This window comes from Acinonyx jubatus, chromosome C2, assembly GCF_027475565.1.
Source record: "Acinonyx jubatus isolate Ajub_Pintada_27869175 chromosome C2, VMU_Ajub_asm_v1.0, whole genome shotgun sequence".
Lineage (NCBI taxonomy): Eukaryota > Metazoa > Chordata > Mammalia > Carnivora > Felidae > Acinonyx > Acinonyx jubatus.
The window spans coordinates 145,694,586-145,720,601 of NC_069384.1; the positions used below are offsets into that span (position 1 = coordinate 145,694,586).

Below are 26,016 nucleotides of genomic sequence, written 5' to 3' on the forward strand. Positions count from 1 at the left end.
AATCTGAAACAGGCTCCAGGCTCCGAGCTGTCAGCACAGAGCCTGATGCGGGGCTCGAACCCACGGACCGTGAGATCATGACCTGAGCCGAAGTCGGACGCTTAGCCGACCGAGCCACCCAGGCGCCCCTGGGACAGACATCTTTAAATTGAGGGTACAACAAGAATCTATACAATCTTTATCAGTCAAGGATTGGCAAACATCAAAGATCACTTTAGAAAGAGAAAAACTTTGTCTTAAGTACTTAACTGAGAGCAGACGTGAAGGGGCATTCTCGAACAAGATTCTTTAGACGGAGGAGTTGTGTTGCCTGACATCGTGTGACAGTCAAAAGGAGAAAATATCTAGGACTTGTCAGCAACTCTGCCTTCAAGTTTAGGGGAAAAAAAGGTCCGTGTGCTTTGAGGCTCTGGCCTCCTTCTGGGGTTTCACAGACCCAGAAATTTCCTTAGAGATGGAGATGTTTAAGGAGAACCATAATTGCTGTATTTAATATTCTACTAGCTCATACTTTGGAAATAATGTCTCAGGTTCCTTTAACTGTGACATGAATCCTGAGTGGTTTTCCTATTCATTCACATTTCAAATCACGAGCTTATGTTCGCGCTGCCCTGGGAAGCTAATGTCGGATTTTTTTTTTTTTTTAACTTCCCTTTATGTGATTAAGTTGATTAGTGAAAGGTGGAAGACCAAAGCTCAGTTGACTAGGTCACTGGTTAGTACCAGCCTGGCTTAGCTGCTAGCCTGTGGCAAAGGAGCTCACATGGGAGGTAGTATTTGGGTTTCCTTTCTCTTGGGGTACTTGAAAAGGTTGAGCCACAGTCATTCTGTTGCTGACTTGCATGATTAAGACGTAGGGAAGTGTCTTCTGCAGACTCGTACCATGCCCCTGGAACTAAGGTTCCTTAAAACTTTTTGTACGTGGGGCGCCTGGGTGGCTCAGTCGGTTAAGCAATGGACTCTTGACTTTTGCTCAGGTCATGATCTCACATGGCTCATGGGTTTGAGCCCTGAGTCAGGCTCTGAGCTGACCGTGCTGAGCCTGCTTGGGATTCCCTCTCTTCTCCTCTCTCTCTGCCCCTGCCTCACTCACTTGCTCTCTCTCTCTCTCTCTCTCTCTCTCAAGGTAAATAAACATTTAAAAAACAAAACAAAACTTTTTTTTGTAAGTGCATATTGTACTAAACTCATATACTATTTAAAGAATAATAAAACAAGTAACCATATGCCCACCATTCAGTTTAAGAAATAGAACTCTGCCATATCTTAGAGGCATCTTGTGTGCCCTGTCCACTTTCCCAGAGGTAACCCCTGTCCTGGCTTTGTATTCTATAAAGTTCAAAGTGTTACAGCCATTGTTTAGCCTTGACTCATTTTGAACTTTGCAGAATATAGAATCACATGATGCTTTCTTCTGTTACTGCTTTCTTCTGTTGCTACTTTCATTCATCATTGAGTGTTTTCCATGTTGACACATGTAGCTGCTCATTAACTTAAAATTGTATTCCGGTATAGGAATGAACCATAATTTGCCCCATCGACATAGAAGGGATGTTGATGGCTCCAGGATTGCCATGTTTTGCAATGATTCAGTTTTCCTTTTTGTATTTCTTATCCTTTTTTTTTTCTTTCTGCTTGTTTAGAAGTCATGGTCTGTCTGTTCTTTCGTGGATTCCTTAGCTATCTTAACATGAATATTTAGGGGCGCCTGGGTGGCTCAGTCAGTTGAGTGTCCAACTTTGGGTCAGGTCATGAACTCAGTTTGTGAGTTCGAGCCACACATCGGACTCGCTGCTGTCAGTGCAGAGCCCGCATTGGATCCTCTGTCCCCCTCTCTCTCTCTGCCCCTCTCCTGTTCACACACTCTCTCTCTCAAAAATAAAAACAAGACAAAAAACATGCGTACTTAGTCTGCTATCCAGGTTAAAACAAATGCCTATTTTTAACCTGCTTCTAAGCAAAAACAGAGACCTCAAACCTCTAATTCAGATGACATCTCTCACAATTTGTAATATTTTCTAGTCATTTAGCGCTGTACTGCTTTCTACCTACATGTTAGGCATTATAATTTTTGTATACAGTCAACAGTTTTGTTTTACCCACAACCCACATGGTTGCCTGGTATCCTTCCTCATTGTTTTCTCTTATATCTCAGGCCTACCATCTGCTTTTATTTTTATGAAAATCTCTTTTCTTCCTCATTCTTGAAAGATAATTACACAGATTATAGAATTCTAAGGTGTCCATTTTGTCTCCATTCATTAAAGGTGTTATTCTTTTGTTTTACTGGTTTCCATGGCTGCTACTGAAGTTGGCAAGTGAAGATTTGCCTTTCCTTTTTTATTTGGCTTCTTTTTCTTTTAAAATTGTCTTTGCCTTTGTATACAACAATCTCATTATATGTCTGAGGATTTCTTTTTCTTTATCCATGTGTTTAATAGAGCTTCTTGGACCCGATTATACATCTTTCAACAATATTGGAAAACTTTCAGCCATTATCTCTTGAAATGTTGGAAATATTGTCTTTCTCATGTTACTTCATTTTCTTCTAAAACTCTAATTAAATATGTATTAGAGCCTTAGATTCTATCTTCTATGGCTTTCAAATTGATAACTTCCAACTCTGTGTTCCTGGCCTGCATTTTATTAATTATTATTATTATTATTTCCTCTATTTTAATAATTATCTTTTTAGCTGTTTAATCTATACATTCAAATTTTAATTTCAATTTTCTACATTTCTAGAAACTTTTTAACTTTTCCAGATCCACTGTGCTCTTTATATCCTAACTAGACTTAGACCCAACCCAAATGAGAGACTGAGTGTGTCTAAATTGAAAAGGATATTTTTTGCTCTCTACCCTTTGCCAAGTCTGAGATAGCTGTTATCTTGCTGTTCCCTCTGGACAGTGAGTTAATTCTTCTCTACCTTCACATTGAAAGGATGTCCTTTAAGATTCCAGCTTTACGTAGGGTGGGGGTGGGAGGTTGTTTCCTGTTAAAATTTTCACCTTGTGTGGGCCCTTGGCTTTAATCATCTTCTGCCATCTTGCACCAAGGTGGAAGCTCTGCAAAGGGTTTGGATGGCAGTTTCTTAAAGAAAATATACAGAGAAAATATACCAGTAGGCACGTGAAAAGATGCACTTTCTGCTCAGTCTTTGGGGAAATGCAGATCCAAAGCACAGTGAGATATCTCTTCACACTCCGTAAGATGGCTTTAATTAAAAAGACAATAATAAGGCCCGGTGAGGATGTGGAGGAATTGGAACCCACAGGCACTGCTGTTAGGATTGATAAATGGTCTCTGTGCTGACAGCTCAGAGCCTGGAGCCTGCTTCGGATTCTGTATCTCCCTCTCTCTTTACCGCTTCCCCGCTCGAGCTCTGTCTCTTTCTGCCTCTCAAAAATAAAGAAACTTAATAAAAAAAATTTAAAAAAAAAAGGACTGATAAATGGTGTGGCTACTTTGGAAAAAAAAATTGGCAACTCTTCAAAAGGAAAAACAGAGTTATTATATGACCCAACAATTCCATTTCTAGGCATATACTCAAAATAATCTAATAAAACAAGCTTCCATAGAAAAAATTGAACATGAATGTTTACAACAACTTTAATCACAATAGCCAAAAGGTGGAAACAACCCTCATGTCCATCAGCTGATGAACACTACCTGATAAATAAAACCTAATATATTCATAGAGTAGATTATAAGTTTAGTAATAAAAAGGAATGAAGTATTGATACATGCTACAGCATAGATGACCTTTGAAAACATTATGCTGAGTGACAGAAGCCAGACACAGAAGGCCACATGTTGTAGGATTCCATGTATGTGAAGTGTCTAGTGTAGATAACTCCATAGAAGTAGAAAGTAGGTGAATGCTAACAGGGCCCGGCTTTGGAGGGGCGAGGGAGGGAATGATTGAGAGAGTGACTGCTAATGGGTATGGAGTTTCTTTTGGGGATGATGAAATGTGCTGATCTTAGATACTGGTGATGGTTGCCTGGCTTGGTGAGTATACTAAAACCCACTGAACTGTACATTTTGAACAGGTGAGTTTTATGGTATATAAATTAGATCTCAAAAAAGCTGTTAAAAAAAAAAAAGATGGAAGCTCAAGGTCCCCATGAGGTTCAACAAACTGTCAGCATGAAAACTCTCTTTGGCATTCAACTGTTCCCCGGGATTCCCATTTCATTTCATTTTTGGCCTCTTACGGTTCTTTCTTTTCATGCCAGCTCAGCAACATGTTTAAAAATATTTAATGTTTTATCTATACTTGTTTCATTTGGGAGGATAACCAGCCTGTCATATCACTAGAAATTGAAGGCAGAATCCTTTAATTTAAAATTCTTTTTAGTAAAGACATTGAACACCATTTATTTTTTTATATTTTGGCGGGGGAGGGGCAGAGGGAGACGGAGGGAGAGAATCTTAAACAGGCTCCACACTGAGCACGGAACCCGTCTTGGGGCTCAATCTCACAACCCTGAGATCATGACCTGAGCCAAAATCAAAAGTTGGCAGCTTAACTGACTGAGCCACCCAGGCATCCCATAATTTTTTAATTTTAAAAAAGTTAAAGTTGCTAAGGAAATTGTAAGAACAGTACAATGAATTTCCTCCTCCGTTCACTGTGATCTCTCAAATGTAAATATACTACTTCATCCTCCCTCACTGTCTATTTAATATTTTTGTGGAACCATTTCAGAGTAGGTTGCAGAATTCATGACCGCAGATACCCCAGATTTTTTGGCTTGTGTCTCCCAAGGACAAGAATATTTACCTATGGAACCATAGTATAACTGTCAAGTTCAACAAATGTACCCTTGATACTAAGACAGTTCATACTTCAGTTTTACCATTTGTCCCAATAATGCCCTTTATATTTATTCACTTTTTCCCTATCCAAGATATATTCCAGGATCATGCATTGCATTTAGTGTCATGTCTCTTTAGTGTCTTTTAACCTAGAACAGTTCCTCAGTCTTCCTATCTTTCATGACTTTGACGCTTTTGAAGAATCCAGGGGAGTTGTTTTGTGGAATGCTCCTTGAAGTGGGCCTGTCTGACGTTCCCACATGAGTAGATTCAGGGTACATTGTCAGGAATACCACTGTAGTGATATGTGCCCTTCCTGGTGCAGTGTATCATGAGGCACGGGTCACTGCGGAGTCTCCTGATATTGTGGAGTCTCATCATTAGTAAATCTAATCTCTAACCTGAAGCCTTTTCTTAATGCTAAACATGGCGTATTTCTGAGCAGAAATGGCAGAATTTAGAGTCAAACAGATCAAGCTTTCAGTCTTGGCCTAGCAGCTATTAGTTCTGTGATCATAAACAAAATACATGACATTTTGAAGCCATCTGTAAAACATGTCAAATAGTACCTACTTCTTGAGACTATTGAAAAATTAAATTCAAATTCATGTAAGTTGTTTAGCATAGTGACTGGCACAGGAAGAACTCATAACTGTTGTTTGGGGGGAACTGATGTTACCCAGGTGTGATAGGGGACTCCCTTTCCCTCAAGGGCATTGGTGAAACTACTCAGAATCTCAGTAAAGGAGCCTGAAGGCCTCCCATAGGCTTCCCTAATTCACAAAGAGCCAGTGTGCTCTTCGTCTTCTCTGCCTTCTCACCCACATCCCCTGACCCTGGCTATTCCCATTTTCAGCGTCCATAGGAAGCCCGCTTGCTTGAGTGTTGGGCTAGTTTCAGGCATTGACCAGCGATGGACAAGAGGCTCTTGGCAAATGCAAGTGGACCTCCCACTCCGTTCCCCTCTCCCTCTTGTTTTGTCACCTTCCCTCCTGGATTACTCATCCTCCTTACCTCCAAATCCTTCTCCCTCTATTATGCAGGGAAACTCTCCAGTTTCTACCTCTAAATTTGTGTGTCTCTCCCAGTGGGAACACCACAGAACAAAGGCTCTTCTCCCAACTGGACACCAGCCCCCTAGGGGGCAGATGGTGTCATGAGTAGGAACCTCTTTTCCTGGAACGTGATCTTATTTTAGTCTGTTCATTGTGCTGCTTCTGCAACAGTAACTCCATGGTATTTGTCTTATCTTTAAATCAGCTTGTGAGGACAGTGCACAGTTTGAACCTGTATGGTGAGTACCTTCAAGGAGACGCTGCCCTGCTGGAAATTAGAGCAATCAATTGCCTGTGGCTAGCCTTGGACGCCATGGACGTCTGCATAGGCATTTAAGCCTGAATTCCAGGGGAAGATGGGCTCAGCTGAAGTTGTATCACACAGGAGTTTACTTTGTAGAAGTGAGTGTGAGCGAGGGCCCTGCAGAGTGATGATGCCACCTAGTTTATTTCCTTATAACCTGTCTCATCGATGGGTCCCACAAAATGAGCATTGGATGTTGCATCTTCCGTGTCTTATGCCACCACCCACTCCTTCTCCAGGGAGTGGTTTGTCTGGGTGAACTTGTTTGGTGAGGCTACCAGACCTTCCGTATGAAACTGAGGGATGTCTTTTTCACCTTTGATATTTTTTGCATCAGTGGGTGATATTTGCATGGTACTGTTGTCCATCCCTATCTCATGAGAAATTCCTTAATCTTAAAAAGGAGGGGGAAGCAAGAGAAAGAAAGGGGCAGTGTTCAGCATGGTAAAGGCCACTGGTATCCCAGGAGGCTGTGCAGTGGGTGACGGGCAGGTAAGACCTATGGTTGTTGCTGCTGCTGACTCACAGGCTTGGGGAGTCCGTGCTCCAAGGAATGGAGCCACCTTGGAGACTGTATTTGAGGGTAATGAGGATTTGTGAGAACTCTCTTGTTTTGCCCAAGCTTGCAGGACTCTGAATATCTTGTCGTTGTTATCACCCTAAATTGTGTTGTTTTTTTCTAATAAAAGTCTTCGTTTCAGAGAAGCCTGTGAAACAGAAATGAGAATGGCCCCCAGACTGGTTTTGTTGGCCTGAATAGTGTTGAAAATCAGAATTAGTTGCCAATATGAAAAAGATATTTTAAGAAAACCTACATTTCCATGTTCTCTTGGAAAATGGACAAATGTACAGCATTGGACTCACTGTCCCTCTTGGCAATAATTCTTTGGAGCCGAGAAATGGCTGCCACCTGCATGTAAGAGTGTTGGTCAAGATGCACGTTTGACTGTTGTGACAAAGACCAAAGTAAGTGGCTTAAACAAGATAGGAGCTTGTTTTTCTCTCCTTTGACAGTCAAAGTGCTAGTTGTCCAGGGCAGATAGAGTGGCTCCATAGCTCCAGAGTTCCAGCAGTTTCTGTCTTATTTTCTCTCTGTCTTCCACAGTGGGTTCTATCTCGTGGCCCCCGATGCCGCTTGGTTTCCCACCATCACGTCTGCTCAGTAGGAAGGGGAAGGGGAGGGTGCACCATTCAAGCCCCAACCTGGAAATTGTGTGTATCATTTCTTCTCCCATCCTGTTGACCAGAATGTACTGGTGTGACTGCATTTGGCTGCAGATAAGGCTGGAGAAACGTGGTCTCATCTCTATGGCCACGCGAATGGCTAAAATCCAGTTCTCACTAAAGTAGCGAGTAGGCGAGAGTGGGAGTGTGGACAACTAGCATTCTGTGCCGCCACAGACCAAGAGTCATTGCCATTCACTGCTTTAATCCTGATGTGTTTCATTCAGGGATGTTACCTGTTTGGTCCCTGTAAACAGTTGAGGTTCCATTCTTAGCTCTGCCTTGATGTTCTCATGCAACACACTTCTGTGTTTTTATACTCTCTGCTGTTTAGAATTCCTTTCCTTCTCTTTCGGGCCTGGCTAACCCCTCCTCAGGGTAACTTGCCCCTTCCTTCCCTTCCCAAATTGAGTTTTCTCTTTGTCTCATCCTAATACATAAATGCTGATTTCTACATTATACCTTTTAGTTTACGTACCTTTATATATTCAGTATACCAAGTGCCTGGCAAAACGCTCGGCACATCACAGACTAATGATCCCTACCATTTACTGGACTTTGGGGTTACTGTCCTAAATTTGGTCTCTTTTATCTGACCGGATGTGCTTCTTATCTCCCCAGCTGTATGCACAGGAATACCAGGGCTCAGGCCTTCCAACGTTTCTATGCTCTGTCTACCCTCATTCCTCAGTGCTTTCCAGAATCATGGCTTTACACTCTCTATGTCCAGGACTCCCAGTTTCTACTTCCAGCCTGGACCTTTCCCCTGAATCCCAGATTTATAATTGCCAACACACCATCTCTTCTTGCGTGTCTCACAGGCAACTCAACCACAAGTACCAATTTTGGGGAGATGCAGGGGACAGAGAAAACTGTAAAAGAACCTCTGAGAATGCAGTCAGTAAAATCCAGACTGTGTCATTAGGACAGTTTCTCCAAAAAACAAATTTTAAACTAAAAAAACAGAAAAGAGTAATGGAGGAGAAATGTATAGATTAAGAGAGACTTAAGAGACAAATGTCAATCAGTTGCAATATAGAGACCTTACCTATTTGGATGCTAATCCAAAGAAACAAATGATAAAAAAAATTATGAGACAATCCAGGGCTATATGAATATTAATAAGTTTCGATATTCAATAATTATTAATTTTTTTTAGCCGTGACAGTGGTGATTTGGTTGTGTTAGAAAAAAAAGTTCTGAAAAAATCTACCCAGAGTGTTATCAGTACTCATCACTTCCAGAATTTCCACCCTCAGCCAAACTAACGTCCTCTCTTGTCTTATTTTGACAATTGCTCTCTTTTTTTTTTTTAAGCTTATTTATTTATTTTGAGAGAGGGGTAGGGAGGAGGGGCAGAGAGAGAAAATCCCAAGCAGCCTTTGCGCAGTCAGCCCAGAGCCCAATGTGGGGTTGAACCCATGAACCGTGAGATCATGACCTGAGCCGGATGCTCAGGAGTCAGATACTTAACCAGCTGAGCCACCCAGGTGCCCTGACAGTTGCCTCTTCACTGGCCTTTGATCCCCCAGTCTTGTTCTCAGCAGAGCAGCCAGAGACCCTACTAAGATGTATCACATTATGCCACTTCCTGCCTCGTTTGGAGTCAGAACCCAAGGTTATTCAATCTGCAAACTCCCCTCCTGGGTCAGCCCCTCCAGCCACTGTGGCCTCCTGCAGTCTGCTTTACTTTTCGTGACATTTATATCACCATTGGATGATCCTATCTTTTTTTTCTGATACTCCCTTTAGAACGTGAGCCATGTGAGGGTAGGATCTGTATTGTCATGACTGTATCTCGAGGGCTTAAAAGAGCTCCTTGCTCATAATGGGCACTAAGTAAATGTTCGTTTAAGGAAAAAAAAATTTTTTTGATGGGAAGAGGAGTGGAGGGCATTAGGAAAGAAGTATTTTTACAAAGGTTCCTTGGAGCGAAGAGGCAATAATGAAAAAACAAAGCTGTACGTAGCCCAAACTATGAGGAAGCACGTGGTCATCTAGAGCCTACTCTTGTCACTGTATTTTTCTTTGCTGTTTTCCCGCTGTGGGACAATCTGTGTTGTTTTATCTATGACATCTAGTTGTCAAACGGGAAAATTTTGCTAATCGGCTCTCACTGGCATTTGAATTTCTTTTTGGGCAGAACCACTGTCCCTTGAGCTCTTCGTGTGTGGCTGATACTCCACTAGTTGCAATGGGGGCCCACAGGAGGCGGCGTGCTCTGCCCTCTGGAGAAGTCGCAGACTTGCAGAGACAAGGCTCCCGCCCATACTGGGTGTATGCAAAATGAGCAGTGCACTGTAGGGCAGTTAGCTTCCTTTCCCATATGTGAGCCAGGGCATGAAGTAACCGGGCGGGGTGCCATCTTCCGTGGGACATTCAGCATTTCAGGCTGGGCAGTTGACTTTTGTGCGGGACTGTCCCTTCCAGGGCAGGATATTCACCATTTATGACTCCCAAGGATTTTATCTCGACAGCAAAAACATTTTCAATATGTTTTGCACATGGGCACACATCTCCCCAACTTTGAAAGCTGAGGTAGCAGAGGAGGAATAAGGAAGATACGAAGGCAATCCGTTTCAGAGACTCAAATACACCATTAGTTTGTGGCCAGAAAATGATGCTCTAGATATGTTGAGGTGCCTCTGGGATCTTTTCTGAAATTGTAATAATTTGTAATTACAGCCCACTTCTTTCTAAAAAGGGTGTGAAGGGGTGCCTGGGTGGCTCAGTCAGTTAAGCATCCAACTCTTGATTTCAGCTCAGGTCATGATCTCATGGTTCATGAGATCAAGCCCCGCATAGGGCTCTGTGCTGACAGCTCAGAGCCTGCTTGGGATTCTCTCTCTCCCACTTTCTCTCTCCGCCCCTCCTCTACTCATGCTCGTTCTCTCTCTTAAAATAAGTAAATAAACCTAAAAAAAAAAATTAAAAAGGGTTTGAAGTGCTTTATGAGTACATGTAAACCCCCATTTAAATATACACTGAAATTTAACAAAACAGAAGTGGAAAAATAATCTAATTTGAGAGAACAGGAGGAAGGAGGTAAGTGAGCCCAAAGGCTAGGACAAGGCCTCTGGTGGGGGACCACATGCTGCCTGTCACACACTCTCTGGTGCACAAGCTGGGGGGGATCTGTCCTTCTGTGGCCGCCATACTTTTTCTTATCATGCCTATTATTTTTTCCCCTTTAGTCCTCACGTTGTATTATTTTTTTTTAATTAAGTAAGTTCTACACCCAACTTGGGGCTTGAACTCACGACCCCAAGATCAAGAGTTGTATGCTCCACCAACTGAGCCAGCCAGGCACCCCCACATTGTATTTTTTATTGAAAAATCTAAGTAACTGATTCTACGACATTATTTTAAAAGTGGAAATAAACAGTAGACATTCTAGATGATTCGTGTCTGTCTTCAACACCAGCCTGTGATCTCAGCTCACAGAGGCCACGAACTGTGTCTATTCATCTTCATACTCCAGTACCTGGAAGATAGGAGGAACTCGATAAATATTTTATTGAATAAATGAATGGTGTTTTTTTTACTGGAAAGGAAGGAACCAGTTCTTTTTACTGGAAAGGAAGGAACCAGTCAATTGAGGGAGAGTTTTTGTTTTGTTTTGTTTTGTTTTGTTTTGTTTTGTTTTGTTTAACCCTGGGTCTGTTTTGAGAGTTCTCTCATGTGGGCAGTTTTTTTTTGTTTTAAGATTTTAGTTTTAAAGTAATCTCTATACCCAATGTGGGGCTCGAACTTACAACCCTGAGATGAAGCGTTGCATGCTCTACTGACTGATGCAGCCAGGCGCCCCTCATGTGAGCAGTTATGTCAGGAATGTTGAATGGTGTCCTGGGTCTTGTTCTCAAGAAAACGTGGGGGAAACTTTTTAGGATTCATGTGGCCTTTACTCGTAGAGGGGAAGTTGAAGGCCTGACACTGAAGGGCAGTTTGGTTTAACAGAGGAGAGTCTCCAAGGCCCCAGCTAACACAGTCTAGGTGCATACCTTCTGGTCATCTGACCTGATCCAGGAAGGGCGCTTAGAACCCTTAGGGAGGGTGGAGAACAGTCCCTAAGTAAACTGCTTCCAGGGCAACAGTGTGTATGCACTCTAGGTGGTTCTGTTTGAGGTTATGTAACATAGCGGAGAAGAGCAGGCACCTTGCATAGAATTCTATACAAACGTACACCCCCGTCCTCCTAAAAAAGACTGTAGATGCAAAAGTGGGTGAAACCCGTAGATTCCATAGACTCGTTAAGTATACTGTGCATATATCAGTGTCTTCGTTTTGGCAAAGTGCTGTTGTTACGTAAGCCCCCACTGTTGGGAGAAGCCGGGCCATGGGTCCAGAAGGCTTCTGTCCTATTTTTGCACCTTCTTATGAACCTGTAATTAATTCAAGATGAAACTTTTTTTTAAAAAAGCAGGGTCATTGGCAACAGAGCTGGATTCGGTGCCACAGTACCCCGTGCTAAGTGGTGACTCTTCTCTTAGCACGTACCGGGACTGGAAACTGCACATTTGCTCTTTGCCTCGGGAATACAAACTCCACGAAAGGGGAAAGGGATCCATTTTGTTCACTGCCAACTTCTCCAGTACCTAGCATGGGGCCTGGTGCCCATTTTTTTTGTACTCGAATGTTTGGGTGATTTAAACTCTCAGAGTGTTCTGTCCTTGTTACAGTGAGAACAATGCCACTTCCTCAGGACCTTGGGAGAATTAGAGGTATGTAATGTTAGTAAAGCTCAGGGCCTGCTGGAGAGCAAATGCTCGACTCCAGAGGTCAGCAGACTTTCTGTAGTGGACCAGTCAGTGTATTAAGCTCTGCAGGCAATATAGCCTTGACTGCCCCTACTCACCTCTGCCACTGTAGCACAAAAGCAGTCATAGATAATGTGTCAGTAGTGAATGTGGCCATGGTCCAATGAAATCTTATTTATGAACACTAAGACTTGAATTTCATATACTTTTCGGGGCGCCTGGGTAGCTCAGTCGGTTTAGCATCTGACTTCGACTCAGGTCATGATCGCCCTAGTTTGTGAGTTCTAGCCCCGTGTTGGGATCTCCACTGTTGGCACAGAGCCTGCTTTGGATCCTCTGTTCCCGCCCCTCTCCCCGCCTCCCACCCCCCGCTTACACTGTCTCTCTCTCTGTCTCTCTCAAAATAAATAATAAACTTTAAAAAAATAACTAAATGAATATCATACAGTTTCCAAATCATGAAGCATTCTTTTTTTTTTCCCCAGCCATTTAAAAATATAAAAACCACCCTTAGCTTGTGAGCCATAAAAAACCAGGCAGTGGGCTAAATCTGGCCTCCAGGTCCCAGTTTTCTTGGTATGGTAGGCATTGCCATTTGGGGCGGGTTTGTTCTCCATATTGCTGGCCACAGGTGCACACAAGCTGTGGAAACTAGGTCCTTTGGTGGCAAAGTTAATTTTCCCTCGCAAAAGGGGATCTGTGTAATGGATCATCTCTGGGCCGGGAGCAAGGCTGCCCCCGTGGCCTAAGTCAGCCCAGCCTGCATTGAACTCTGGAAGCTCCATTCTCCATGCGAATTCTTAAAAATCCTCTTGCTCTAGGTACCATGTTGTAGAGTATTCTCCACGTGAACTTGTCTTGTGGAAAGGTCAAATAGATTCGGGTTCAAACCCTGCCGGAACAACCCGTTCAGCTCCATGAGCTTGGGAAGGTCCCTCAGACCCTCTGAAACTCACTGGTCTCCGTTTAAAAATCCGAATGGGGACGTAGAGTAGAGCCATGTTTGTGGCTGCTTCGTGTCTTTTATTTTGGGCCAGCTAACATCCATTAGGTTCTTTTTGGGCCAGCTAGCATCCATTAGGTTCTTTTTGGGCCAGCTAGCATCCATTAGGTTCTTTTTGGGCCAGCTAGCATCCATTAGGTTCTTTTTGGGCCAGCTAACATCCATTAGGTTCTTTTTGGGCCAGCTAACATCCATTAGGTTCTTTTTGGGCTAGCTAATATCGATGAAGTTCTTTTTCTGCCTAAAGTACTTTTGCTCACCTAGTACATTAATAGGTTGCTCTGAGAACTGACACAAAACAATATATTAAGGACCTAACACTTAATAACCATTTTAATTGGACACCTTCCGTAATATTTAAACCTAGATGAGGTAAAGGAGTATCTGTCTAGAACAGAATGAGGTAAGATTGTCACACACACACGCACAGCTACTCAATTCACTCAGTTTGAAGTTTTTCTTCAATTTTTTGTCTTTCTCAGAATTAGCCTGACACATACTCATATTTTTTTTCAGAGTTTTACTTAAACTTCTCAGATATTTTGTCCCTGAACAGGTTGGAGACCAATGTGATACCGCTTTTACTCTTAAAATCATGAAACACTTCAGCTGTTAATACTGTTAAATTATTACTAGCTGAATTATTTTCTTTGTGTTCAGATAAATTGTAGATAGATTGATTGGGTGACGCCCCCTAGTAAAATTTTTCTTTTAATTTTTTTTTTTTTTTTTTTACATTTATTCATTTTTGAGAGACAGACACACAGCACAAGCAGGGGAGGGGCAGAGAGAGAGGGAGACACAGAATCTGAAGCAGGCTCCAGGCTCTGAGCTGTCAGGACAGAGCCCAACGCGGGACTCAAACTCACAAACTGCGAGATCATGACCTGAGCCGAAGTCGGACGCATAACCGACTGAGCCACCCAGGCGCTGTGCCCCCCCACCCCCCAGTAAAATTTTATATTTTGTCTTTGTGTATGCTAGGAATTATGATTTTCTGCCAATTCAGAATAAAGTTAATTTAGAAAATTAGGGGAATAAAAGTTTAGTGGCATATATAAATGCCTCTTGGAAGGCTTTTCAAAGTTGATTAGATCAATAGAGTCAATACATTTTTTAAAATAATTTTTTAAATGTTTATTTTTCAGAGAGAGAGAGAGGGAGGGAGAGAAGGAACTTGAGTCGGGGAGGGGCAGAGAGAGAGGTGAACAGAGGTTCCAAAGCAGGTTCTGTGCTGACAGCAGCTAGCCCGATGCGGGGCTCAAACTACGAACCATGAGATCATGACATGAGCCGAAGTCAGATGTTCAACTGACTGAGCCACTCAGGTGCCCATAAAGTTTTTTTAAGCCCCAGTGCAGGGCTTGAACTCATGACCCTGAGGTAAAGACCTGAGTTGAGATCAAGAGTTGGACACTTAACCAAATGAGCCACCCAGGTGCCCCAAACCAGAGTAAATATTTTATTTTATTTTATTTTATTTTATTTTATTTATTTAACATTTATTTATTTTTGAGACAGAGAGAGACAGAGCATGAACGGGGTGGGTCAGAGAGAGAGGGAGACACAGAATCAGAAGCAGGCTCCAGGCTCCGAGCTGTCAGCACAGAGCCCGACGTGGGGCTCGAACTCACGGACCGTGAGATCATGACCTGGGCCGAAGTCGGACGCTCAACCGACTGAGCCACCCAGGCGCCCCCAGAGTAAATATTTTAGAAAATTATTCGTTCAAAAAAAATCCACATTATTTCATGTGTTCCCTCAACCTTACAGAGATGGCCAAAATGAAGCCTGTTGAGTCATACTTCTGCTGTGAGTGAAAATGTGAAAATTATCTGGAGGCTCTTGGTAGGAAAACCAGAGAATCTGAAAGTACACTCATGTGCCAACTGATTCTCACAAAGCAGTAGTGTTCTGTGCTTGAGGTTTGTCAATGAAAGGGACAATCTATCCAGGGCTTTTAAAAATTTTTTTAAGTTTATTTATTTTTGAGAGAGAGGCAGAGAGAGAATCCCAGGCAGGCTCCATATACCATCAGCACAGAGCCTGATGGGGGGCTCGCACTCATGAGCCACGAGATCGTGACCTGAGTCGAAATCAAGAGTGGGACATTCAACCAACTGAACTGCCCAGGTGCCCCCATGTAGGGCTTTTTAAAAGAAAGCATTTATGAAGGGGCACCCGGGTGGCTCAGTCAGTTAAGTGTTCGATTCTTGGTTTCAGCCCAGGTCATGATCTCACAGTTCATGAGATTGAGCCCCATGTCTGGCTCTGCACTCACAGTACAGACAGAGCCTGCTTGGGATTTTCTCCCTTCCTCTCTCTCTGCTTCTCCCCTGCTCGCTCTCTCTCTCGCTCGCTCGCTGTCTCTCAAAATAAATAAACATTAAAAAAAGCATTTATGAAATCTTAACTCACATGATATATACTATTCACTTGACATGATGCGTTTTATTGTGGGTCATAAAACTAAGGTTCCAGAAGATTGGGTCACTTGCCAGACACCACATGGCTAGCCCTGGGATCTGAACCCATGCAGCCAGACTGCAGAACCCATGATCTTTTTGCAACATCTATGTGTCCAGGAGTCTGCAAACATAGGATTATATGTAATAGATCCTTACCCTCAAGGGACTTAGAATTAGCTGAGGGACTGACTTTCATGCTTGAGGGTAACTAGATGAAAATACAGCCGTCATTTCTAAAGCCCTTTTTTCCAAACAGGTTATCTCATTTGAATTTCCTGCAACTATAAATCAACTGAGGGGTGCCTGGGTGGCTCAGTCGGTGGAGCGTCCAACTTCGGCTCAGGTCATGATCTCGCAGTCTGTGAGTTCGAGCCCCGCGTCGGGCTCTGTGCTGACCGCTCAGAGCCTGGAGCCTGTTTCAGATTCTGTATCTCCCTCTCTCTCTGACCCTACCCCGTTCATGCTCTGTCTTTCTCTTTCTGTCAAAAATAAATAAACATTAAAAAAAAAATTTTTTTTAATAAAAATAAATAAATCAACCGAGGCACATGCCATTAGCTTGTTTTCCTGGTGAGGAAACCAAAACTCAAAGAATTAGTGGCTGACCTAAGGTTATACCAGCAAGTGGCAAAACCAGAGTCCTGATCCTTTGTCTCTAGCGATCTCCTTCATACCAGAAGTCGCAAAATCATCTACAAACAGGGAGCAGGCAGGCAGCATAAATGAGCAAAGCGGGCCAGTCATTGGGCTGCACGGAGCAGTGGGTTTGTGGAGAAGCAGAGATTGTGCCTTCCGTCTTTGAGGCCCTGCCTCGTGGCTGCAGCTGATCGTTGCCAGGGAGGAGTGAAGGGCTCAATGGTAGCAGATCTTTTGATTTTCAGAGAAGCTGTAAGTCTGAATTTTTTTTAAGTTTATTTATCTTGAGAGAGAGCGTGCGGGAGCCGGGGAGAAGCAGAGAGAGGGAGAGAGAGATGTTTTAGCTGTTGTGATTAATGCTACTACGGACATGAATGTACGACTATCTCTTTGAGATCTTGCTTTCAATTCTTTTGGGATTAAACCCAGAAGTGACATTGCTGGATCCTATGGTAGTTCCAGTTTTAATTTTTTGAGGAACCGCCTGCCATACTGTTTTCTACAGGGGCAGTGCCATTTTACATTCTCACCCACAAATACAGTGGTTTGAGAATTTTTAAGAGAAGGTTCGTAAGAAATAGTGTATTAAAATTCAGACTTATGGGGGCTCCTGGTAGCTTAGTTGGTTAAGTGGCTGACTTTGGCTCAGGTCAAGGTCTCATGTTTGTCAGATCGAGCCCCACATTGGGCTGTGCATTGGGATTCTCTCTCTCTCTCTCTGCCCCTCCCCTGCTCACGCATGCTCTCTCTCAAAACAAATAAATCAACATTAAAAAAAAAGGGTTCTGGAGATGGATGGCCATGATGGCTTCACAACAATGTGAATGTATTTAATACTACTGGACTATACACTTAAAAATGGTTAAGGTGGGGGCGCCTGGGTGGCGCAGTCGGTTAAGCGTCCAACTTCAGCTCAGGTCACGATCTCGCGGTCCGTGAGTTCGAGCCCCGCGTCGGGCTCTGGGCTGATGGCTCAGAGCCTGGAGCCTGCTTCCGATTCTGTATCTCCCTCTCTCTCTGCCCCTCCCCCGTTCATGCTCTGTCTCTATCTCAAAAAAATAAATAAACGTTAAGAAAAAGTTTTTTTTAAATAAAAATTAAAAAATGGTTAAGGTGGTAAATTTCATGTGGTGTGTCTTTTACCATAATTTTTCAAAATTGGGAAAAAAACAACACTATTGAAAAACACTATGTGTGCTAAACAGAATTGGCCATTGGTCCTCAAGTTTGAGAATTTGAAATTTGGTGGATACTCTGTGGCCTCTAAGACAAACTCTGATTGCATTTCCCCAAATGAGTAGGAAGTGAGGACAGCCATGGTGTCAGGGAAGGCTTCCGGAAAGAGGTGAGATCTGAAAGGAGGCTTTAAAGACAGATAGTAAAAAAGAGGAGAGTGGTCTTTCCAGGCTAGGAGGGGTAGTGTGAAAGGAGAGAGAATGTACAGTAAGTGCTGAGCACAATAGCGTGCAAAATATTAGCTGAAGTAACAATATCCCCAGTGATACCAATTATGCTCTCAATGGCATGTTACTAAGAAAACCAGTCTGATTGAAATGGGTGCATAAAAAATGTGGGACCAACCACCAAAAACCGCCGGCAAATTGCATACCTAATGATGAAACTTAGAAGCATTCTGTTCTGAAATCAGGAACATAAGTATGTATGTCCATTATCACCATTTATATTCATCATAGTATTAGAGGCTCTCACCAGTGTGGCAGAGCAAGAAAAAGAAATAACAAATATAAGGATTGAAAGGAAAGAAATCGAGCTGTCATGATTCATAGCCGATATCAATTGTCTACAGACAAAACCCACCAATGATTAGAATGACGGTGTTCAGCAAGGTTGCTCGATATAAGATCATAATACAGAATTCAATCCCGTTTCTGTATACAAGCAATAAACGGTTTGCAAATATGGTTTTTAAAACTTACATATGACCTTTATGGAGGAAAACTATGAAACTTCATTGAAAGCTAAAGATGGAAAACTATACCATGTACATGAATGAAAAACATTAATACTATAAAGATGGCAATTCTTTCCCAAATAAATACATTCAAAGTAATTATTATCCACGTCACAAAAATTTTGTGTGGGTAAGTATAAGGGTGTGTAACTTAAGCTGTTTCTAAAATGTGTTGTATGTGAAGCAGTCTGAAGCCAAATTTAGAGGACTTTGGTACAAGAATTCGGAATTTAAATCTGATCTAAACACTAAATGGCAGTGTTTCTTACGTCAGTTTGTATTTTCAGGGATTAAAAAAAAATTGTGTTATGTTAACATGATAAGCAAATTCTGAACATTCTGAATTTTCCCAAGGGCCTCCAGGTGACTTCAGGGTAGACTCTTGCGTTTGTAGTCACCTTGGTGCTAAGTTATAGTAGAATGTCATAGGCTCAGGAGAAGAGAACAAGCAGACTTGTGTAGGCCATGTGGGGTGACAGTTCAGTAAGAGGCTTGCAGCCACTAGAGAAAAGTGATCAAAAAGTTCTTATCACATAGGATATGTCAGATGATACTGGTATAGTGAACACAAAAGAACGAGTGTGACTGCTGTTAGCACCATATTTGAGTTGCAAATAGTGGTCCAGTTTCATGAAATCTTACTGCCTAATAATAACTAATGTTGATTCCAATTTCTTTGGGTTTATGGTTTTGTGTTCTGTTTAACTTGCAAATTTGGCTTGTTTCATCATTGTGGAGGAACCGTAAGATGTGTACGTTTGGTTCTTGCTCATACTGGCACTACATGGCTTAGCCATGACTGGAAGTTGTTTTGAGAATTATTTTTGCTTTTGGGGTGCCTAGGTGGCTCATTTGGTTAAGTGTCTGATGCTTGGTTTCGGCTCAGGTCATGATCTCACGGTTCATGGGTTCGGGCCCTTCATTGGGCTCTATGCTGACAGTGCAGAGCCTGCTTGGGATTTTCTCTCTCTCCCTCTCTCTCTCTTTCTGCCCCTCCTGCTCTCTCTCGCTCTCTCTCAAAATAAACTTAAAAAAATTATTTTCACTTTAAAGAGGCCCATACCACTATTTGAGATTGAGAAATACTAAAATAGGCTGAGCAGGACTGGGATATGATGTAGATTTTGTTTTTGTTTCTCTGCTGGCAATCTGCAGGATAGGTGGGAGGTGAGAGACAGAGGTGAGTTTTGGGTAGAGAATAACATTCGTTGAAGGTCAACTGTTGACGGGGCTTTAAGCAAAACAATCCTGTGAGTTGATTTCCTAATTTTACCAAGAAGAAAAAAAGACAAATGAGGAAACCGAGGCTTGGAAAAATTAAGTGACCAGAGCTACAGAGCTAGAAGTGAAGCAAGTGGGATGTCCATTCAGACTGCATCCCTTTGCTACCAAATTATAATCCAGGGATGAATGATGGCCTTCCTGGGACAGTCACAGCTGCATCCAGAAAAAGGAATGAATCTGGAAACCTTGTATCTTGAATTTTCCTTTCCACCTAAAGGTCTGAGGTACCCAGCACCTGCCTAGAGTATGACGAGGTAAGCTAGTGACCCTGACATTGGAAGGCCTGGTCCTCAAACTCTTCCCCTTAAGCCACATTCCTCTCATGTGAGTTTACTTTTTAGAGGAGCAGGTGACCTCTGTCCCCACTCTGGGTACGGCTAGTAGAAGTTAGATTCGTGGCCTGTGTTACTGTGGTTTTTTATTTATTTTTTAAACATTTATTTATTTTTGAGAGACAGAGTGTGAATGGGGGAGGAGCAGAGAGAGAAGGAGACACAGAATCCGAAGCAGGCTCCAGGCTCTGAGCTATCAGCACAGAGCCTAATGCGGGGCTCGAACCCACAAACCGTGAGATCATGACCTGAGCTGAAGTCAGTCGCTTAACCGACTGAGCCACCCAGGCGCCCCCTGTGTTACTGTCTTTTTTTTTTTTTTTTTTTTTTTTTTTAATACTTGGTGATTGAACACAGGATGTAAACTTTGTCATGGAGGTTGGAAAAATAAGTTAAGGGAGATGATACGTCCTTAAACCCTTCCGGTGATCTTTTGCTCTCGTTATCTTCTATCCAGATTTATCTTGTGGTTTGATTTTTAACAGTCTGGTCTGGAAACAGAGACTGTTTCATGGCTTTCAAGGCGATTATTGGGCAAAATATTCAGAAAAATCTAAGCATTCCTGTGCTTGAGTTTGTGTGTGGTAGAAATGCCTGCTTCCCTCATTCAACCCACGTCACCTTGGGTTGTACCTCCTCCCTCCCCCATGGTGCAGACCAGCTTGAAAGTGGGGCAGATTTTGAAGAGCCCATCAGCTCCTTGTATAGAGATGCCATATTGCACAGTTGAGAAGGCTGGGGGCTGCCTGTTTATGAAGGACTTGGATCCCCAGCCCAGGCTCCTGACTCCCAGTCCGAAACCCTCGTGTTGCTTATACATCACAACGTTGTGTTTCTTTTTTCTTAAACTTAGGAAAAGCTGCATAGATATCTTGTTGTTCCCCGTCACCCTCCCCCCCCCTCCTGCCATTAACCCCATCTCTTACATAGGACAACTTTGAGTTTCCTGTTTATCCTTCTGTTGTTCCTTTAGGCCAGAGTTTCTCTACCTCAGCACTACTGACATTCAGGGATGGGTAATTCTTTGTTGTGGGGGGCTGTCCTGTGCATGGGGGGGGGGGGGGGCGGGTGCTTATCAGCGTCCCTGGCCTCTACACACCAGATGCTGGTAGGCCCCTGCCACCCCCACCCCAAGCGGTGACAGTCACAAATGTCTCTAGATGTTGCCAAATGCTGCCTGGGGAGCAAAATTGTTCTTGGTTCAAAACCACTGCTTTAGACAAATAGATATACCTGAATGTATATCTTTATTTTCCATCTCTTGTCCATTTATTTTTTTTTTTTAATTTTTTTTTTAACGTTTATTTTATTTTCAAGACAGAGAGAGACAGAGCATGAACGGGGGAGGGGCAGAGAGAGAGGGAGACACAGAATCGGAAACAGGCTCCGGGCTCTGAGCCATCAGCCCAGAGCCCAACGTGGGGCTCGAACTCACGGACCGTGAGATCATGACCTGAGCTGAAGTCAGACGCTTAACCGACTGAGCCACCCAGGCTCTTGTCCTCTCTTGTCCATTTAAAGGTAGCAGTCTATATTCAATTGACCCTTGAACAACACGGGTTTAAACTGGGTGAGTCCACTTACACTCAGATTTTTTCAATAAACACAGTACAGTACTGTCAATGTATTTTTTCTTCCTTATGATTTTCTTACCATTTTCTTTTTCTAGCTTACTTCACTGTAGAAATATAGTATACAATACATATAACATAGAAAATACATGTTAATTGGCTATATTAGTAAGGCTTCCGGTCAACAGTAGGCTATCAGCAGTTAAGTTTCGGGGGAGTCACAAGTTAGACATAGATTTTTGACCGTGTCGGGGGTCAGTGCCCTTAACCCCCACATTGTTCAAGGGTCAACTGTACACAGTTCCTCTTCCTGAGATACCTATCTATATTTATTACCTTTCCATGTAGAGATATCCTAGAGATCCCTGGATCCGTAGCTGGAGGTCATCCTGACTTTGGCAGCTGCATAGCATTCCATGGTGTGGAGGCGCCATAATTGAATCAACCAGTCCCCTCTTGTTGGGCGCTTCCTTCCGGTCTGCCGTTACTCAACTGTGCTCGGTTCTTCCTTGTGCAGGTGTACCTGTGGGATAGATACCCAGAAGCGGGGCTTCTGGATCAAGGGTAAATGCATCTCACCTTGGTAGCTGTTGGCAGATTTCCCCTTCACAAGGGCCATGACCTTAGATATTCCTATCAGTGATGATTGGGAGGTCTGCTTCCCCTTGGCCTCACCAGGTGTCCTACGAAGCCTTTGGATTCTTGCCAGTTGTAGGTGAGAGATGCCTCATGTTTCCTAATAGAGCAGCGTTGCATTTATTTTAATAGTCTTATTCATTCTGGGCAGGAGCTCAGTGAAACTCCGCCTTGTCTGCTTCCCCCTGAGGGGCAAGTACCCTATGCTGCTCTGTTTGGGGGCCTCTGTCCTTGCCATGCCCTCCACTAGGAATGTTTTCCTCCTTACTTTCAAAATTTTCACCGTTCTTTGACCTCCAAATGCCACCTCCTCTGAGAAACTTCCCGATTTTGCTTTATACCCCACTTAGCGGTCCTTTCCTCCTCCTCCATTTTCCCTCTGGCTTTACTACAGCTGCCTTGTGCTGTCGCCCATCACAGGGCTGTCACGTTGCCCAGAGTCAGGTGGGAGTCCAAAGTTGGACGGGTCTGGTTTCGAATTCCAGCTTTGCCACTTACCATCATAGGCCTTTGGTCCAAGTTCTTAACCTCCCTGAGCCTCACTTTCCTCACCTGTAAAGTGGGAACGATGCTTCCTTATAAGCCTGTGGAAAAGAGTGACCAGAGAACCCACGTGAAGTATGCAGTAGCATATGGGCATGTAATAAATGTCAGCTCCCTGAGAGCAGAGCCATCATTTGTTTGCTACAATGTCTTCCGTGTATTCCTGCACACAGTAAAGAAAGGTATCGCATCTGTTCCTTAAAAAAACAAAACTATAAAGGGGATAGTAATTTATTCAACAAGTATTTGAGCACCTATTGCGTTTCAGGCATTGATCTCAGAACTGAGGATTTAGCAGTGAAAAGAGAAAAAATCTCTACCTTTGTGGCTTACATTCAGTTGTGGTGACATGCGATTAACAGAAGTGACTGATAACCTCATCAGTATAGACACATCCATTTGATGACATTTCTATAGCACCATCCTTTTTGTTAACCGCGTCAAGAAGTATTCATTTTTTCGCTATGGCATGGTATGTTCCTTGGGGACAGGAATGATGACTGCTTTTTGAGGAACCCCCTTGGTGCCTTGTATGATGGAGGGAGCCCCTCCAAGGCGATGCCGTCCAGACTCCTTCTGGGGCCTGCCTGCTTTTACAGTCTGTTACCTGCCGGTTTGCCTGCTCCTGAGCCCTACACCTGCTTTCACTCCACTGGACGGACCTGTAAGTTCTAGAATGCCCCTTGCTGTCTCATGTCTGCTTCTTTGTACATGCTGTGCCATTTGCCCTGAGTAGTTTCCTTGTCTGCTTCTTCTGGCCTGTATTCTTCTGGTCCCTGTTAGATGTCCCTTCCTTCAGGAAGCTGTCCTTGATCAAGGACCACCTCCCATCCCTGTCTGGGTCACATGCCAGGTTTCTGCTTTAGTAATGATCAGGACTTCCTTTTCATCAGACTTTGGCAGCCTTATTTTCAAATTGCCAGTTTGCTTGTCTCGATCTAATTGCTAAGCCCCCTGGGAGTAGGGACCTGCGTCTCTCTCATCTAGTAGTGTGTGCACAATGAGTACCTGATGGCGAGTAGAGGATGTGCAGATGGATAGTTGAAACATGCACACATGTTCTAACTTGTCTTTATGCGAGTCAGCCCAGTTGGAACTTGTGTTCCTTTGTGGGAATCTCGTTTTCCTTTGCCACTCCCTGGAGACAGGCCATGCATATTCTGCTTCTGGCTCTATTACTGGTCTGATGACCCTTGAGAGATCACTTATTCTTCTGAAGCATTTATTAAATGACCTACTGGGGCTGCAGAGTTGCTTAGGTCTGAGGGCTCTGTTGATATCGTATCCTATGGGAGTAGGGTTGCATGAGGCACCGTGTTGCTTCAGATGTTCCTGCTGGATTTGAGGTTCCACAGGTCAGGCCCCTGGCTTTTCCACCCAGGTTTTTCTCTGGAAGAGCAGTGCCGAATTCAAACACAGGGGGACATGGGGCGCCTGGGTGGCTCAGTTGATTGAGCATCCGACTCTTGATTTCAGCTCAGGTCATGATCCCAGAGTTGTGGGGTCAAGCCCCATGGCTGGCTCTGGTGCTAAGGGTGGAGCCTGCTTGAGATTCTCTCTCCTTTTCCATCTGCCCCTCTCCCCGGCTCCTGTGCTCGCTCGCTTGCTCTCTCTCTCTCTCCCTCTCTGGGGTAAAACAAAACAAAACAATAACCAAACACGGGAGGACAGAAGGAGCGCGTGTGTGCACCGGCGCGTTGATCCTGGGCCTGGCCAGTAGAGGGCAGGAGAGCAACCCACCATAATGTACACATTTTAATTATTTTGATAAGCCATCGTGAGCTTCCCTTTTCCGCTCACCTCCTGTGTGTTTGCTCCCAAAGGATGGTTGTTTTCCTGGAAGATTTGTGGTCTAGCCACTGACCAGAGATAATAAACCCTCCTGTTGTGTGTTCACGTAAGGAGATGATGCTGGGAGAATTTCTCCCTTTTGAAGAGGGATCACACCATTTCCTTGCTTTGAATTGACACGGTCTACCTAAACCTGAACTAAGCCTTTCTCTTCTGTGAGCCAACATTTGTGACTGAAACTCACCTTGTGGAATAAATGGGGGCCTCCCGCAGAGAACAGCCCCTGCTGGTGTCAGCCCCGTTCACTACTGGGGTGGATGTCCCAACCTGCTCTGTTGCAAACCCAGCGGTATCATCACAGCATCTTGTGGGAAACGGTGATGCTGAAGGAGATCAACTTTTTCTGTGGTTCACCAGCCTTATCTGGAAGAACATTTAATTACCAGCTTGGCGTAGTCAAGGAAAAATAAAATTCTTAAACTCAGGGGGATTTGGCAATTTAAAATAAAGGCCTGTGTGGAGGAAAATAAGATCTGTGTGTGGGAGGGATTTGGGGAAATCGTTTGGGTGCTAATTTAAGGACTCGGAGTGTTTGTGTATGAAGGAGCCCTGGATAAGAATAACATTTTAAAAGTCAAAGATGGTGAGAAACTCAAGGGCAAAGAGGTCTGATTTGTGTCCTCCATCAGGGCTCATGGTCATTAGCCATGTGCATTGTTCATAGAATTCCAACAAAATCGTTATAATCTCCAAACTAACTACAGACTTTCTGTGGATATTGGAATATGTTAAATATGAGAAATGCTATAGACATGTGACTTTACTTTTTGAAATCTTTCATTCTCCTAGAAATTTTCGGAATAAGAGCTCTTGGTGTGTTTCCAGGGAGACCCTAGGAAGGGATGTTCCTTACATTCAGCTTCTGCTTATTAAATTAAAACAAGTCCGATTTCGTATTTCATTTGTTCTGTCATTCAGCCCCTCATCAGATGAGGTTCACATCTCAAAGAGTACTGTTTCCATAGAGAATATCCTGTGGGAAGTGAGAGAATGTCAAGGCACCATTTCTAAATGTAAACACTTCTTCTTTCTACCCCTCCTTTTTGAAGAAGAATTCAAAAGAGAGCATTGGTTTAAACCAATGAAAATATTGGCATAGGTTCCCCTGTATTGTGTAAACATGTTGGAATGCCGACTTTTATCTGCTCGCCTCTCCCTACTCTGGAGATATGTTTCCCTTCTATAGGAGTCATCAACTCAAGGGGGAAAAAACATACATAAATCAGTAGAAAGGCATTTAAAAAAATTATCTGAATGTTGGAAATAAGGCAAAAAAAAATTACTTGAGTACCCTTTCAGTATCCTACTTGGACATTGTTTAACAAGTTCACAAAAGATCATCTGAGGTTCTAGGGCAGAAGTTAGCAATTTTTCTGTAAAGTGCCAAATAGTAAATATTTTAGGCTTTGCGGGCCATATGGTTTTTCTGGCAACTACTCAACTCCTCCATTGTATTGTGAAAGCAGCCATAGGTAACATAAGCAAATGCATGTGACTGTGTTCCAGTAAAACTTTATTCATGGACATTGACATTGGATTTCATATGATTTTCGTGT

General features: G+C 43.2%; 1 protein-coding gene and 1 long non-coding RNA gene across 3 annotated transcripts in view; both read left to right on the forward strand.

The window, feature by feature from the left end:
* Positions 1-26,016, forward strand: part of CMTM8 (CKLF like MARVEL transmembrane domain containing 8) — a 106,405-nt gene that overhangs the window by 18,570 nt on the left and 61,819 nt on the right. The window contains exon 1 of one of the 2 annotated variants that reach the window (XM_027040846.2): positions 1,832-6,675. The exons of the other annotated variant lie outside the window; for it this stretch is intronic. Within the exon in view, the coding sequence (XP_026896647.1) occupies positions 6,625-6,675 (51 nt within the window). The 5' untranslated portion in view covers positions 1,832-6,624. Of the gene's footprint in view, positions 1-1,831; positions 6,676-26,016 lie in introns of those variants that run through there. 2 annotated transcript variants of the gene reach the window in all.
* On the forward strand, positions 10,974-17,646 carry LOC128315325 (uncharacterized). The gene is made up of 2 exons (XR_008298048.1): positions 10,974-13,215; positions 13,306-17,646. It is a non-coding gene; the product is annotated as an uncharacterized LOC128315325 (long non-coding RNA).